The sequence below is a fragment of the Dermacentor albipictus genome, chromosome 2, assembly GCF_038994185.2.
Source record: "Dermacentor albipictus isolate Rhodes 1998 colony chromosome 2, USDA_Dalb.pri_finalv2, whole genome shotgun sequence".
Classification (NCBI taxonomy): Eukaryota; Metazoa; Arthropoda; class Arachnida; order Ixodida; family Ixodidae; genus Dermacentor; species Dermacentor albipictus.
In genome coordinates, this window is record NC_091822.1 from 27,478,542 (window position 1) to 27,495,954 (window position 17,413).

The following is a 17,413-nucleotide window of genomic DNA, read 5'->3' on the forward strand; positions in this document are numbered from 1 at the left end:
TTATTGCCTGCCTTTTCTTGTCACAACCACACTGGACCACTGTTTCACATTACTCTCAAACACAGGCTTAAAGAAAGGGCCTTGCAAAACAGTTGGCACTAACTAAATCACAGGTAAATGCCTCCGCACTTTTTGTATACGAGCATGAAATGTGGATTAAGAAGTGGTTCAGCCAGCACTGTGAAATTTAAGGGACCCAAGGAAATGGTCCACTTAACTGAAAGTTCACTAAATAATATTCACTAGGACATGCAACAGCATAGGGCACAGCAGACATTGATTCCAAAGTGTGAAATGCAATTTATGGAGTTCTGTACATCCAGAGATACGAAGTGTGTAACAGTTGCGTTGTTGCCTATCTCACTTTTAAAAAAATATATAATTTTCATTTGCACTGGTGCTCCTAAAATGCAAGAAGTAAAAAAGCTGTCCAGAAAGTGTTTTTGTGCATCTCCACTTGGCACAACTTGTTGCCGAGACACGAAGTCTTGCAACTTTCCAAGACATCCTACAGCCTCGGCTAGAATTGCACAATTTGAATCTGGCTGTGACATTGCATCTTCGTCATCGCACGCTTTGGACGAACACTGGAAATGATTTCCAGATCTGATGGTTCAGCACAGGTAACCATCTCATTGTCCCACTGCACATAGTGGCCGCTAGAGGGACGATTTGGGGCCAGCGGGCATCGGCTCAGACAGCGCTGCGGAGCGCAAAACTTCGTTGACCTGATTTCAAAAATGAGCTGGGGTTCACTAAACCGACGTTCATACAACTGAAAGTTTACCGTAAATGCCTACTTCTGACCTTTTTGCCTCTACAGGGTGTTTCAACTATAGCAGGTAGTGTATCGGAATTCGGAGGTTTAACTTTGGCAACTGGTATACTAAATAGATAAAAATATGCATTGTCAGTATATAGTATAGCTTTAATTGACATATAATTATTGTCTTTCATTTTGATAAGCCCATCAAATGGAACTCCATGAAGAAGCCACTGATAAAATTATAAACTTGTGCCACGATGATTTGCGCCAGGCAGCCATATTGTGCAATCAAGACAGCTTCGAAAAGATTAGAGCGGCTCTCTCTCGGGACACCAGATTTCAAAGTTGCCTCAAGGGAGTTGTGAATTCAGAGGGTGGCTTTGAATAATTTCATTTAGTCGTTTTTAAGCTTTACGTCGCTTTTGCATGTGTGCGACAAATTTTGTTTTGCTCATGTTATGGCCTCTTCTCATCCTTCACCTGCAGGTGTGAAACTTACCTTGGAACACCCTTTAATTGTAGTCCTTGAGCTGCATTATTTAAAGCGGCAGGCATTACTTGCACAAAAAGGCGAAATGCATAACTGTAAATTTTTAAAGTTCGCTAACATTTAATTACTTACTGGCCCATTTTGCAGTTTTTTAATTGTCTGTGAGCTTCTAAGTCATATTCACTTAGAATTACTTCTAAGGATCACACAGGCTTCGAGGTATGCATCGTGAAACTTGCTGTAGAAATGCACTATTGTACCGCTTGCTTTTTAAACAAACCGCTCTTTCATGCATTGAAGCACAAATGTAACTGCAAAGCTCATGCATTTCATTGCACTATAAAACTGAACATCCCGAAACTGGTGTCATCGTTAGTTTCGTTTCATCACTTCAGTATTTACTATGTTCCTTCACAATTCTTAAATGACCCCCTATAACTGGTTGACTGTGTTCAGCAATTAGGTGTCTACACTACTCGTGATCTAACCTGGACTTGACATGACTCACATAAGTTAACTGTTCCCTTGGCTACTTGCGCCGCAATTTGTCCCCAGCACATTGCTCTGTAATATTACTGGCTGCAACGATTTGGTTGATGTCTTATTTAACAAACCGAGGTGTTGCCTTGGTTTCAGAAATAAAGAAAGCCAACTGCAGCTTAAGACACGTAAAAAACACTTTATAAAACAAATCAAAGCAGTGGCAAACAGCCTGATGGTGTTGAGTCTACACAATCTCAACATCAATTGACAAGAAGAGGATCGCAATATAAAAGTGCAAACAGAAGGCATGGAAGAAATTGCCCAAGGTCAAAAAATAAGCTTGTGGCTTAATGCCGTCCTGGCGAAGGTACAGAGTTAGTAACTACACTCTGAATTCATCGCGTCAAAACTGGAAAAAAAAAGTTCATTGGTTGTTGTTTCTTTATCCTGATGAGAAGTCCAGACGGCGTAGGCAGCACAGTGACGCTCGCAGACGCTTGAGAACGGCCGAGCCATGCAGTTGTCTGGTCGTCAAAACGACACTCCGTTTCTCCAACACTGGGAGAGCCAACACCACAGGTTGCTGGCAAACCACGAGGCATCCGGGTGGCGGTCTCTGCGAGTCCGGGTCCAGGAGCCCGTCAAGCCCGTGCCTCCGCATCCCAGCAGCATTCCTCGAACGGTCCCTGTTCATGTCGTGCCCAGTAGGCACCAGGCCATCGGGGAAGTTTCGTTGCGGCTGGGGGAAGGCGTTGTACACTGGGGTCCTTGTGGCCCAACGAGTGTTAACATCCGCATTCCAGGGCGTCTTCCACCGAATCCCATCTGCTGACATGTCTCTCTCATTCTCCTCCCTTTTCTTCTTTTTCTCTCCAGTCACCCACGGACTTCTGTTATTGAATATTTGTTTTCAATTTTGTCTTTTCTTGCGATGCTTGGCGCGCTCGCACCAAAGTCGCATGGCACGTCATCTTCATCGCGCACAAAGCTCGTGCAGCACCATAAACTCGCGAGTCCTTGATGATGCGCACATAGCAACTCAGCGCACATCATGGCACTGGCCTATGCAGCTCTCATCCTTCTAGAACTTCCAATACACTTGTGCTATCTTTGATGCTCATCAAGCAAATGTAAACGGCACAATTGAAGGTGTTTGGAACCATGCGACCCAAGTTATGCATCAATATTACTTCAAAAGTAGGCGCCATTTAGTGTTTTCTCTTCATTCTGTGTTTTTTGCGGTAACTTTCCAAATCGTGAATCACCAACTGGCCTACACCCACTCTCTACTAAGTTAATTGCTTCAAAAGTAGGCACCACTTTGTGTTGTCTCTTTCTTCGTCCCATAGATTCTTTGTGGTTAACTTCCCAAATTGATACCTAATTCCATTATGAATTCCCATTATGAGACAATTCTCATGAATAAAAACACAAGCAGAATTCACATATGGAACATCAAAACACTATTTGACTTGCTTTGTATTCAGCAAAGAAATAGAAATAACATAGTTAAACCAGGGATGATGATGTAACTCCACAAGTCAGTGCCTTTGACGAAATTCTTGCAATAAATAATCTATTAGTGAAGAGGGTGTACTGCCACTTCTGCTCAATGTAAATATCAGAAAGTCGCCGGGAATCTACAGCATTCTTGCTTCCTTTCTCTTCCGTTATGCTGAATGGTGGGCAAAGTACTGATTGTATATTTTACGATGCGATTTTGTGCCACAATGATCGGGAATTATTAAATGTGTCTCTGCGTAAAAGTCGGGCCTGGTGCTCAACTTGGCAAATGTGCATTAATTATAAAAAAAACTAGCTATGACTATGACACGCAAAGTTAATCCTTTGAAGTTCCGCTACACCATTCATAACAACACCTTATCTCAGGTTACAAAATACAAATACTTAGGAGTCATAATTACATCAGATCTGGAATGGAATGACCACATAACGTACACTGTAAATAAAGCAATGAAACAACTTGGATATTTAAGAACCCTTAGTAAATCCTGAACAGAAATTAGACTACTCGCGTACAAAACTTCGATCAGATCAGTTCTAGAATGTGCAGCAGTTCTTTGGGATCGACACACAAAGAGCAATATTACCAAACTTGAAAAAGTCCAATGCAGATGTGTCGGGTTCACATATAATCGTTATGGTTGGACAAAATCCCCATCAGCCTTATTGCAAACAGCCACTTTAGAGACCCTACGGGTAAACGACGCCAGGAAAGAATAAAACTGTTCTACTTAATTTACCATAACCAACTTGGAATAGACAAAAATGCATATTTTCATTAAATTACCCAGCGACAAACCCCTTTTTTCCATTCAAAGAAGGTGAGCGAGTTCTTGTGCAGAACAAACGTGTTCAAAGCCTCATTTTTCCCGAGCACAGTTCGCACATGGAATAACCTGCCTGCTAATGTGGTTGAGTGTTTGACGGTGTCGTCTTTCTTTAGCGCATTCCGCAATGGCTAACGATGCTTCATATGGTTGTGGCTTTGTGTTTGTACTTCGCTTTGTATCTCTTATGTAGGTTCTTCTAATGCCGCACCTGCTCGACCAAGTGTACATCGCATTCTTATATACTCTATTGCTGTGTACCCCCAGTCCTGCCTAAAGCCTGACATCCAGGCTGGCAGTATGTAATAAATAAATAAATAAATAAATAAATGAGAGCAACAGCTGAAGGCCCAAAACAGCAATATCCCATAGGAAAAGCAACCTTGAAAACCACCAGTATGTTAGTGCAATGACAAATTGTGTAGAGAAGCAGGCAACCTCCTGCTCCAAAGGGGGCCAAATTAGATTCAGATTCAGATTTATTGGTTAAAAAAAATTAAATTATGGGGTTTTACGTGCCAAAACCACTCCAGAGGACTCCGGAAATTTTGACCACCTGGGGTTCTTTAACGTGCAATTTATTGGTTCCAAAAACAGAAGTAATTACATGACAAATATAGAGACGAGGGTCCCAAAGTGATTCTCCATAAAGAAGAAAAATTCAGAACACAGTTGCTACACAAAAAAAAGTTGTTTTAACATATTCTCTCTTACAAATCACTCTTGCAGATGGCATGAAGCTGCTATAATCGGGAAGTATATTAATTTTTGCCTCATTTTTCTTGAAGTAAGCAAGCACGCAGTCCAAGTACAGCCACGGTATTCTTTAAGTTATTCGAGTAGAATAACTATACCATATTTCCATGCGAGTGAGGCAACAGCCAATTTTTGTGTAGATTCATGGATCATAAGGAATGTGAGTGTAATTATAGTTAGTGGTTACCTGGTGCCACTGCACACTTGGCATGCACTAGTCGGCCAAGTGCAGTGGCACCAGGCCACACCATGCTGCAGAGACTGCTGAGCCACTCTTAGCAGTATCAAATCAGCCCTTTTAAACCGTCTCGGTGCTTTCCATACACTCAGCCTGACACTAGGTAGCAGGATTCTACGTTTGTCACATTTCTGAAAACTTGCAGCACTCCTTATAATGCAATCAGGTGCCACGAAAGGCGAAAGCATTGATTCAGGCGACGCTAGAGATGAGCTGCTACATCTATATCTCCGTAGCGTTACCTGGTTGGTGTTCATACACTATGCTCAACGTAGCAGCAGTGGTTAATTCCATTGGCTCCTGCAGCAGTACTATGCAGCAGTACTACCAAGGAAGCACGTTGCAGCAAATGCTCATCTTAAGGTTGCCACTTCAAAGGGAAAAATTTTTTTTTGTGCGTTGAAAACAGTGACATGTACAGGGTGTCTACCAAGTTGACACTTCCAAATTCCCCGAGTTTTCATGGTTTTCCCCGAGTGCCTTTGCAAAATTCCCTGGGTGACACAGAACTTGACACCATGTCGCCCGATGCTGTCACTCTCCAATAAACATGTTAAAAAGTAAAAAAAAAACTACTCAATCCAGTTTGAATAGTAAGGAGTAGTGTTTATTCAAGAAGAAGACGGAAGGGGTTAGTAAAATACACAGCAAATAAAATGATTAAAAAAATGGAAAACCCATTGCAAATCGAGTCGTACATCGGCAAATACAAATAAAAGGGAGATGCATACAAAAGCAAATATTTTCGAATGTGAACAATTTCTATCAACTAGTGGCAAGCTCATTGGTATGAGGCCCGAACTTCGTCACAAGTGAGATTCTCTCACCGCAGCTGGAAAGTCAACTTAATGGTCCTGACGTACTGTCAGCCTGCACACAACGCCAGTGTTTAATTTCACTGCTTTAAATAGTTTATTTTGGTTTAGATGAGGGACGCCTGCATCGCAGCGTCGCTTAACACTTTGTTTTTTGAGCTCAAACTCCTCCAAAGAAGTGGTGGCACACTTCCTTCCCTCCTCAATGCGCAGATCCTTTCTGTTAATTCTCGTCCTCCTTCCGCCGCGCATTTGCCCCACGCACCATTTGAAGCATCCTTTTGGTCAGTTGTACAGTCAAATCCTATTTTTGGACTCCCTAGGGGCCGCGAAAACGTCCGAAAATTCGGGTAGTTTGAAAAAATGAATGCATGTTTTTTTTTGTTTTTTTTTACTGCTTTTGAGGGCTCAAATTGCCGCAGGTACATCCGAAAAAGCTGTGAAGGCCAGTTAGTGCATTTATTAGGCATGTCGGTGCTCATACTGCAACGGGAGATGGCAGGTGCAGGCGTGAATAATTGAGGATTATATACTTTGTTCCCTTGACAGTTGCCCGTTCCCACGCTTGTTATGCTTCACTGCATTACTTTTGCATGTGCTCCACCGCGTAACATTGCTGCAGTGAGGCGAAGCTGACTTTTGGGCGCCGGCATTATGCAACGCGTTGTGCTTTCCGCGCCTCGAAGTCAATCGTGAGGACCACAATTCACGTAGATGGCACCCCCGGACTCATACCCAGGGAAAATCGGCAGTTGCCTTTTCCTGTCTCTCTCCCTCCAACATTCGTCTTTCTCTCATTTTCAGTCTTTCCTGTCCCCTCTTTAATTTCCTTTTACTTCTGACTTCGCATGCAGCAAGGGTTAACCTTGTGTGCAGCAGCCAATCTTGGCTGCACATATTTGGTTATAGCAATAACGTACAGTTGTCGTCCACAGGGAATGTTTTTACAACTCCGGCGGCGCCCCTTGTTGGACTCCCTGGTGGGTGGCTGGCGTTGCTGCCGAAATCTGCACGTATACTTATGGCTAATTCCTACCACTCCCTGATCGCCCTCAAAAAAGAAGGTGCACCGAAGATGCATTCCAGTCATTATTTGGACATCAAAGACCAAAATTCCCACCATTCCACATCATTCACTCCGAAAAACCTGAAAACCAAGTACGAACAATCGCCCCTTTTCTAGTTTCTAAGTCTTTAACTGAGGCAGATGGACCAGGCTACAATTAAGGCATCAAGCATGGCAAGTGGTGATCACCTCTTGGAGCTCCATGATCAGAAACAGTATGAAAAGCTGCCCAGCCTAGCGTCATTTCGGAACGTTCACACGACAGCATAACCTGCACCGTACTATGAACACCACCCTGCGGTGTTTTCTCATCCGATGATCTGTTGGAACTGAATGAGGCTGAACTTTTGGAGGGCATCAGTGAGCGGAATGTTATCAATGTCAAAAGAATTAAGATGTGGCTTGACGGCAAGGAAATCCAGACTGAGCACTTGGCGCTTACTTTCGGCTGAAGTATTCTGCCCGAACCCATCGAGGTCGGGTACATCAAGCTTTGTGTCAGGCCATACGTTCCAAATCCTCAGATGCTTCAGTGTTTATGGTTCGGCCACAGTTCACAGAGCTGCCGAGGCCACCACACGTGTGCAAAATACATTACTAATGAACACTCATGTGAGCCTTGTGAAAACTCTCTTCACTGTGTGAACGGTGATGGAGAGCCCGCCGCATACTTGCGGTCATGCCCATCATGGAAAAAAGAAAAACAAATAGTTACAATTAAAGTAAAGGAAAATATAACTTTTAAGGAGGCGTACAGGCAGGTATCCTACCTCTGCCAAAGAACACCTTTGCCGATGTGAGACCTCGGACGTCAGGGTGCGGCTACACAACAGTTTTCCCGGGAGATATTGTGGCGGATGGACGTGTTTTTCGAGGGCTCCATGGCGGCGGCGAAATCATGTCTTTTTTATGCATGCTTTGAGCTTGCTTCTGTTTTTGATTTGCTGAATTTCTTGGCCTTTAAATAATAATTGGGTAGTTTCCTTTTTTTTTCCTTTTTCTTTTGCGCGGGTGTGTTTCGTGTATACAGTCAAACCTCGATATAACGAACACGCATATAACGAATTATTGAATATATCGAACTCTTCCGAAATATTTTTGTCAAACACATGTATTTTTAACTTCCTATAGCGAACGCGGTTTGTCATAAAACGGATATAACGAACTTCGCGACGCCAAGCCCTACCTCACTTTAATAGCAGGCGGCAGGCTTCGTTGCACTACAAGTGTGTTGTGCGGCGCAGCAAACGTTCAGGACTACCTCGCAGGCGCTGACAGCACCAGAGATGCCACGTCGTCATCGAGAGTTGACAGCCAAAGAAATCGTCCGCATCTCACAACCGCTGACAGCGCCGCTTCAGCAGCGGCGGCAGCGGCGTGATGGAATGTTGCTTTTGCGTTTTAGTGTTGAGGCCTGGAACGATGAGGCCTGGAACGATTTTTCGCGTTTTGTTGCTGACATGCCCGCAACAATGACTGTAGAAGACTTCGTAGGTGGCGACGACATCTCAGCGACCACGGCTGTACTGACGGAGGCCGAAATCGCCGCGGAAGTCTCTGAACATCCCGCAGACGAAGCTCAGGCTGACGCTGTAGACGATGAGAACATTCCGACTTCACAAGAAGCACTTGCTGCGTTGGATTTACTGCGCCCCCACTGCAGTGCTATTGATGGCAGTGGGTTTGCCCTTGCTGAGTGTTTGCAAACTGTGGAACAGGGCGTGATACGGAATGCGATCAACACCAAGAAGCAGGCCGCGATAACGCAGTTCTTTGTGCGTAAATAAATGAACGTGACCCAAGTAAGCATCGTTCGAGTTGCTGTGCCTTCTCTGATTGAATTTTGCTCCTCTTGCATGTATTTTTTACTAAATTTTATATTACGAATTATGGATATAGCGAACTAATTTCCGACTTTTTAACTGTTCGTTATAACGAGGTTTCACTGTATTTGGTTTTGCATGCAGGATAGCCAGAGCGTCCTTTCGCGCCACGGGCTTCAACACGTGCAACCGAATGGGACGTTAAGTCTTTATAGCCTTTAAATAGCAGCTAGGAAGTAGCAAGTCTAATAGCTATTAGTAATTTTACTGTGTGTGCTTTGGTATCGGGGATATTGCTTTGGTAGGAAAGTGAGAGCGTGGCCGCGTGGTTGAACACGTGCAAAAATGAGGCATACCTTAAATCTGTGCGTCATTCATTGCTTTTAAAACATTGATGAGAATTACTTTGCGAGATTTTAAGGATTTAGATACTGTGTGTATAAGTTATTTTTAGAAGGCACGTGCTCTGCATGTGTGAGCGGAGAAAGCGGATGGAAAGGGTGGAAAACGTTTCATTGGGCAGAATTACAAAGTACGGTCACATTGCTCGAGGCTCTCCACTCTTATCCAGAAAAACATCCAATGGTTCTCAGGGTTGCTTGACCTGGTTTCTGAATACAGCTATGTTTAGAACTGAAGCTCACATCCCACCCCACCTAGAAGTCCAAGTCCACTTGGAAAAGAAAAACTACTTTCATTGACAGGTGATAGCCTTGTAGATGTCGGGGTTGTGCGCGATGACGCAGGGGTCATCGACTTGGAGGGTGGGCCGAGGCTTCATCTACGGATGAAGGTGAGGCATGTGCGTCTACAAGTTCAGCGGAGGTGTGAACAGGGGCGTGGTCCTCAGGCGGCGACTCGGTGGAGTCTGTAGTAGGGGGTTCATCTACCTCATTCGGCTGAGCCAGGATTGGGTCGAAGTATGGTGGACGGTACCTCTTCATCTGGCTTAGACGAACAACTCGTCTTGTCTAGGCATTGTGGAGTTGGTTACCTGTCGAACGTCGTAGATGACTGGAGTTTGCTTGCGTGTGGCTTTGTATAAGCCTTTGAACTTGGGACCAAACTTTTGAGATCCCTGTAGGATAGGCTTTTGTCATCGTACCCATACAAAGTAGCCAATGTCAAATGATGCACCGCAGTTGGGTCCTGTCATATATTGTTTTCCGAGTTTCTTGCGCAAGCTTGTTCCGAGTTACTGACTGCTTCGCTTCACTGGTCTGGCAGTGTCAGGAGCCTTTCGCTGAGGTTAGATGCTTAATGTGGGCAAACTTTTTCATGTGGCAGCTTTGGTATGAACCCAAACAAAAGTTCGAAGGGCGAGAAGCCAATGCTTCGATGGTGGGTTGTATTGACAGCAAAAGCAGCGTCTTTTAATTAGTTTCGTGACCCAAAGTAACTGATCACCATCGCACAGTTTCCAAAGTACCGTCACAAGTGTTCGATTGGCACGCTCAACATGTCCGTTGCTGGCAGCACAGTATGCTACTGAAAAATGCATGTTCACACCATACATGCGCATGAAATTCTTGAAGTGGTGAGACTCAAATGACTTGGCATGATCGAAGAGACAGTCCTCAGGGGCTCCAAATCTGTAGAACAATGAATGCAAGTGCTTCAGGAAATCTTTGGTTGAGGTTGTGGGCACCGCTGCTGGGATGATGTATCTGGTTGTGAAGTCAATGACGTTGAGGATGTACTTCTCTTCTGTTCCTGGCATTGTGATGGGGTCAGGAGCTATGCAACACATTGCGCCAACTGAACGTGTGGTAAGCTGGTTGTGCACCCGGCAAACTTGACATGCTTCGACACACTCTTTCATAGTAGCAGCCATCTTTGGCCACCAATAGTGGTCTTTGATCTTTGTGAGGGTGTGTGACACATCCATGTGCTAGTCCATTGGCATCATGAGCAAATTCAAGGACTTGCTGTTGCATCTTGGCTGGGACAACAACTGTGTACAAATATGGACTCACAACCCTGCAGAAAATTTCATTGGCCACAACAAAGTTCTGATTCTCATGTCCTGACAGAAGCTTTGCATGGATGGCTTTGCATGTTTCATCTTCAGCTTGCATTGTGATGAGGGTGAGGACTTGAGAAACTGTGGCGCATGAGTAACGTGAAAGCATGTCAGCCACATGGTTCTGACGTCCTGATCGATGTTCAACAGAGAAGTCAAACTCTGCTAGATCGAATAGCATTCCTGTGAAGCGTCGAGACAGCATAAAGTTTGTTGCCAAGCAGGCGACTGACCAGTTGTCTGTCAGAAGATGGAACCGTCGTCCGAGTAGGTAATGCCAAAACTTCACTGTAATATGGCCCAATGCACAGCCAAAGCTTCCCAAACGTTGCTGTTCAGTTTACGCTCAGGTTCTCTGAGCAATCGGCTGGCATACTCCATAACAGTCTCTTTGCCGTCTTTCTTTTGTGTGAGCACTGCCCCAAGGGCCGTAGCAGATGCGTCTGTGACGACTGTCGTAGGTGCATCAGCATTAAAATGGTTCACTATTGGCGCTGATGTTAGTGCAGAGCGAATAGTGTTAAAGGCCCTCTGGCACTCAGGTGTCCACTCGAACACGACAGTCCGAATGGCGGCTTGGAGAGGTGCAGCAATCTTCGAAAAGTCACGTATGAAGCGTCTGTAGAAATTCTGTCTGTAGCATCAAACAGCAAGTCAGCATTGGGGCCAGACGGCATAAGTAACAAATGACAATTAGAAACCTAGACGAAACCGCTATCAAAACCCTCACAGAGGAAATCAACAAAACCTGGAGGAACGGACTGCTACCCGAAGACTGGAAAACGACCCTCATCGTGCTGGTATCTTTGGACACCATGAAAAATGTATACGACAAGGATGGAAGCGCCGTGACACTTCGCGTGATGCATGGGATACACGAGGCCCACTTGAACCCAAACAACTTCGAGAAAATGCGCGTCACGTACGTCTACCAACTGTTCGGTCCACAAGTAATCCGTGGCCTGCATTTTTTCCAGCAAGATGTGGAGCAAGGAACAGGCAGTTGCATAGAGCCAACCCTGCGTTTTGTTTAGTAAGATTGCCTAGTATTAGAGATTGCCTAGTATTTCCCTTGCGGCCACCACAAGGGAAAAGCGAACGAGGTGATAGCTAAGATAGGAAAACGAACGGAATCATGTAGACGGTGCCGAGCTGGGCTTATACGCAAGGCGCTGGGGCGAGCATATATACTCTAGGGTGAGTGTAGCGCATATATCGCAATTAAGCTCGTGAGGTCTCGACGTGTATTACTTTACAGAGCCATGCTTGTTGTCATAAGGGATGACAGGCAAGTGCAGACGGTCACTAAGACATTTTATTCATTGCGTCATCCTGCAGTGCTTCCACTTGGACTCTTCAGCGCCTGAATCTAACCACTAGAGCTGCAAAGTATTATGGTAGGCAGCGGACACCTCATCGCCAGGACCTCTCGTTCCCCTCCCGAATTCACCGGGAACGAGCTGGCTGCGCTTGTTAGCACGCCTGAAGTTTCATTGTTTCGAAATTTCAGAGCGGCGTGTCCAGAAGCATCGCGGTTATCGAGTGAAAGGCCGATTCTGTTTACACACATTCTGTCTCATTTTGAAGTTGCTGGGTTTATTTTCTGGCAATTTTGCAACCTCTCGCGCCTTTGATCATCTGCGTACAAATTACGGTGTATATATTTTCTAGAACGAAATTACACGAGATGGTCGTGAAACTGAATAGTGGAATGAGGCACCTGGTTCCGTGCATAGCAGGAAGTATCTGTGCATTGTTTTAGAAAATTAGACCGCGCGTAGTAACAACACAAACTTTTTCAAAAAAATTAATGCGACGCATCTTTTCTTATATTTTATTTCTTTTTTATATATGCAGGATTTCAGTCAACAGCAGCAGGCTTACGGGTCAAAAGCGCACTACTGCTGTTAGAGTACCTGACGGTCAAAATAGGTTACAAATACCTTATGACTTCCACGCTCAACCGAGACCCGCTGGAGAGCACTTTTGCTATAGTGCGGCGGTGCAGCGGCAATAATGGCCACCCTAGACCGCAGCAGTTCCTAGACACAATGTCCTGCATCAGCTTATCCAACCTTGGGCGCTCCCCAGACAAGGGCAATGTAGGGCCTAACACGGTTCAAGCTATTTTGTCTCCCAAAATGCGCCCTCGATCCTCACCTCAGAAGGCGTGCCTCGCACATGAACTTGCAAGCATTCCATTTGTAGGCAACGAAGAGCTGCTCAACGATTTGTTAGAAGACGAGAACGACCATGCAGCTTATGTCTCAGCTAGGAGTGACTGCAGGCTGGTGCACTACGTCGGCGGGTATGTGGCACGAAAATGTGTCTTGCCAGTGAAGTGTACCGCTTGTGAAAGACACTTGCTCGTTTCTCAAGAAGATGCAAGCAGCACCGCCGCCGAGCTGACCCTGCAGTGCGATTACGGTGGCCTTTTGTTCCCGGCGTCAAGTTTGTTTGACTTTATAGCGTTTTTGGAGGACACGTTCATCTAGATCCTCGACCTAGGAAGTGTAGCGCTTCATTATTGCTGATGTGACTTACAAAAGACGCGTCTGGTTGGCCCAAAGAAACGTTGAAAAAAATCGCCCTTGTGTGATTTCCAGGTATTTAAGCGACGTCCTATAGATAAGTGTCCGTCGTTCTCGAGGCGCACCAACATCGGTTGAATTCGTTGGCCGTCATCTGGTGGAGTGTTCAGAAGGGGAAACAAATACTTTATGAGCTCCCGGGTTTCCATGCCTGAACATTTACATCCGAGAGGCAGACGAGCACGCTCTAGGTCTCAATTCTACTGGATTTGCCGGCAAATCAGTTCAGGCTAATTCTCAAAGTCGTGTCACCATGTTAGAGCTAGCTTATCTCGTCAGTAAAATTACTCTTTACATGTTGATTATTAATTTACAGTGAGATATATGAAGTAAGTTTATACAAAGTAGTAATTAAATTACAAATTTAGCAGAAATTTTATTGAATAATATTATTTACTATAATTAATCAACTGCAGTTATTTGCGTACAGGTCTGATGCAAATGCAGAGAAAGTAAACGTCTGTTTTCTTGAGCTCCATCGGCAGTGCTTCCAGTTGAGCTCCAGCTTTCCATTCATTTGATCGCGATTCAGACCGCGCTAATCAATTCTCTTTGGGACACGCTCTCAGCCACACGCGCCTCTGCGCGGGGACTTAAAGCAATTATATTGACTTTTGGCAACACCTCAAGCACCGGACAAACATTTCTAGCCTGTTTTTCGCTCGCTTATTTTCATCATCCATGCCTGTCTCTTGATATGCTCAGTTCTTGTCTCTCTGCTCAGAACGCTCATTCTTGCACCCGCCGCAGCGCTTTCAACAGCCACTGCATATGCTGCGCCAACGTGCGTTCTCATACACTGAATGCACCCCAAGAGAAGTCTCCCGTCGCTGAAGGTATGAAGAAGCATGCACTCCGGTAAATATTTTGAAAGGTCAAAGTATTATGCCAATAAAGGAGGTTGTTCAAGAAATGCAGTCTTCGCTGTTAATTAATTAAACCTACATCTACGCATAAATCTCATTTACATGCACTTCGCTCATGCAAACTACCATGTCCACAGTTTTGTTTGCAATTAGCAAGAATGAAAGCACACGCACAACATCGCTTCTTTAGTGGTATTCGAACCTGCGCCGTTGCGCGGTCACCGAACGTCGGCTACTACAGCCCGTTTCCCTTTTGCGTCGTTGGCTTCGGGAAGCACAGCCAGCGAAGCAAGCGGAGCCTGACGAGACCGTCAGCTACAGTACTAGAATAGGGGCAGTGTGTTCTGACGGCAGTGCGCGCCACGCGCGCCACGCACTGCTTTGAAGCCGGGAGCGTAGACAGGTCCCGGATGTATGCGGTGGCGCTGCAGTCGCACGGGCTGTACGGACGCGTTCAGTCTTTATTCTATGCGCGTTCTCCGTATGTTTCGGCCGGTTGAAGCGTGCTTGCTCTGAAGCACTCTGAAGAAATTCCTCGAGTTTCTGTCTCGTTGGGAGTCACATCTAAAAGGATTGCCATTTGTTGGGCGTGTTGGTAAACTGACTTGGAAAGCATATTTAGCGCCAGCGAACAAGGACAGAAGGGAGACGACACCACAATGCGCTAACTTCAACAACTTGATTTTCAGGAAACACCAGCTTATGGGGCTCTTGCATTGCCCAGGTGGCACTGCGAAAATGGTGCTAAAAAGCGCCCTCTGTCCTGAACTGGGTAGTACCAAGCTCGGTCATCTGCTTCGAAAAGCACGTTTACAATATGGAATCGCCACTTTCGGTTTTGTTGTACCACGGCTTGCAGCGAATATCGGGCGCCGAAGATTTTCTCGAGGGTAGATTGTAGTACACTGTAGTCGAGCCGGCGACGGCAGGCTTGTGTATGCGTGCACGTCTCGGAGGCCATGCTTTAGTTGGGATAGTTTTGTTCGTGAGGTGGCGCTGCAAAAATTATCGAAGAAGAACTGGGAAGCTTACCAGCAAGTATGCTGCTTGTAGGGTGGGCAACACAGCAACAAAGAACATCAAGCGGAAAGTCAGACAGGGCAAAATAATTTCATGGGGGGCGGCAATGGAAAAGCAACCTGCCATGAGTAACTACTTAAGAGGAAAAAACGAAATCAGGAAAGAAACAATTTAAGATAACTCAAAGGGAAGCTCATTACTTTTCGAAGCGAGATCGGGATGCCTTAGAATATATAAGAAGGAAGAAGAAGGATGTGCTTTCTGCGGTAAATCTAGGGAAACTATGGAGCATATTTTATTAGAATGTGAAGACAACTACCCAACGGTCGATTTAGGCACCACTGGCCTCCTTGAAGCCCTTGGGTTCAGCGAGAGCAGTGGAAAAGTAAACATGTCCGCAATAGGGATTAGTAAGAGGCAGGGGCGTAGCCAGGGGGGGGGCTTATGGGGCTTCAGCCCCCCCCGAAATTTTTTCGTGCTGTCCATGCACCGCCGACCAAAGCGACCCCCGGCGCCGGAAATCACTCTGGATTTTGTCTAGAATGTCTTTTTGACGCTCGAAAAGACATTTAACCGCGAAGATTGCAAACTCGGGCTGGATTTCGTGGCAACGCCCATACACCGGGAGTCACATAACGCCAAGTAGTCCCATCCGAGCACAAAGTTTCAAGGGCGCTTTGGTGGTGAGTGGGCTCGCCGCGGCATCTCACTGAGGCCACGGTATATGGAGCGCATGGATATCAATTGCGAAACTTTATGGGTATAAATCTTATAAGCTCTTGATGTGAAAGGTGCATTGACATTTCCAAAGTTGTGCTTTAGATTTTCAATTGCGGCACTTTGTGGGTTTAATGTTGTTATAAACATTTGACGCCAAAGGTCTATTGATTTTTCTAAAGTCTTACATCGGAACATACAACGAGACAAGCCAAATCAACACACTAGCAGACAAGTTGACAAAGCAGGCAGCGAGGTCCAATGAGACAGAGCGTTGGGGTGGTTCATTTCTGCCGTCATGTCACATAAAAAAATATCAACATTTTTTTTAACCTACGCCAGAACATCCATGTCAAGACACTAAAGCCAGCCAAAGTAACTACGTTCTTATTTATTTTTTCTACTTTGACTTTTATTCGCGAGGACACATTGAGCCTCTTCAATTTTTTTTTTGTTCTCGCTACCCTACGCGCGGGCTGCCAGAGCCAGCCAGAGCGCATACGTTTTTCTCGTATGGCCCCGACCACCATGCGGTGCACTTCGGTGCGCGTTCGGTTTGCTCTGGCCGAGTGGATTTTCACCGGACAGAGTTTTGGACGCTTTCTGGCTAGCAGACGAGAAAAAAAAAAACAATGGTCGCTCGCCGCCATCACTGTGGGGACTCGAAGGATTGCACCGCATTCCTTGAGCGGAACCTTTCCGGAAAGTCTTCTTTCGCCGCTGTAGGATACTGAGCAGTATGCGTATGGTTCTCAGTGGACCAAGCATCTCATGTTTTCTTCGGTATTCCTTCCGTAGCCCCATTAGGTGCCCGAAGTAGGCAGTAGATTCTGGCCAACATACTTTCCTATGCGTTTTTTTTTTCATTTCGGTGCCTCCGCCTCACAGAAAAAAATACATTGTTGCGGCGCAGCGAATTGTCGCATGGTCAAAGTTCGATTTTGATACTTCTTTTGCGGAAAGTAATGGGCGACGGGACGCTTCAGTTGCCGGATACGTTTATTGTATTATTGCGAAAGCAATTATATGGACACTCCAGGCGCATTCCTGCCATCGCCCTCAGGTTTCGTATAAAGTCCAAGGGTGATAACATCGTGACCACGCGCTGCATGCTGTATGTGCGAGTGAAAGCGTAGGAGGGGAGGTTGAATAGGTGAGCCGACGATGGTGGCTCAGTCTTGTGTGTGCAAAGGAGAAAAGCGGGGAGCAAGCGCGCCGCCTTCCGTCGCGCGCAATACATCGGGGGGAGTGGATGGAATGGGGGCGGAATCTAGGATTCTGTGAATCTATGATTGTGCAACATGTTTATTTGCCTTGTTTGACGCATTATATACAGTTACTTCTTCTTACATACATAGACTCATTGGAGACTTATACGTATACTTAAATATCTTGTTGCGAGGTTTTG

General features: G+C 45.5%; 1 protein-coding gene across 1 annotated transcript; it reads right to left on the reverse strand.

Annotated features, from left to right (window-relative positions):
* Nucleotides 1-9,482: 9,482 nt before the first annotated feature.
* Nucleotides 9,483-10,538, reverse strand: LOC139055671 (uncharacterized). The gene is made up of 2 exons (XM_070533201.1): nt 10,218-10,538; nt 9,483-9,569 (listed from the first exon to the last, which is right to left on the reverse strand). The coding sequence occupies exons 1-2, from the start codon at nt 10,536-10,538 to the stop codon at nt 9,483-9,485; spliced, it is 408 nt and encodes a 135-aa protein (XP_070389302.1).
* Between the last annotated feature and the right edge of the window lie 6,875 nt (nt 10,539-17,413).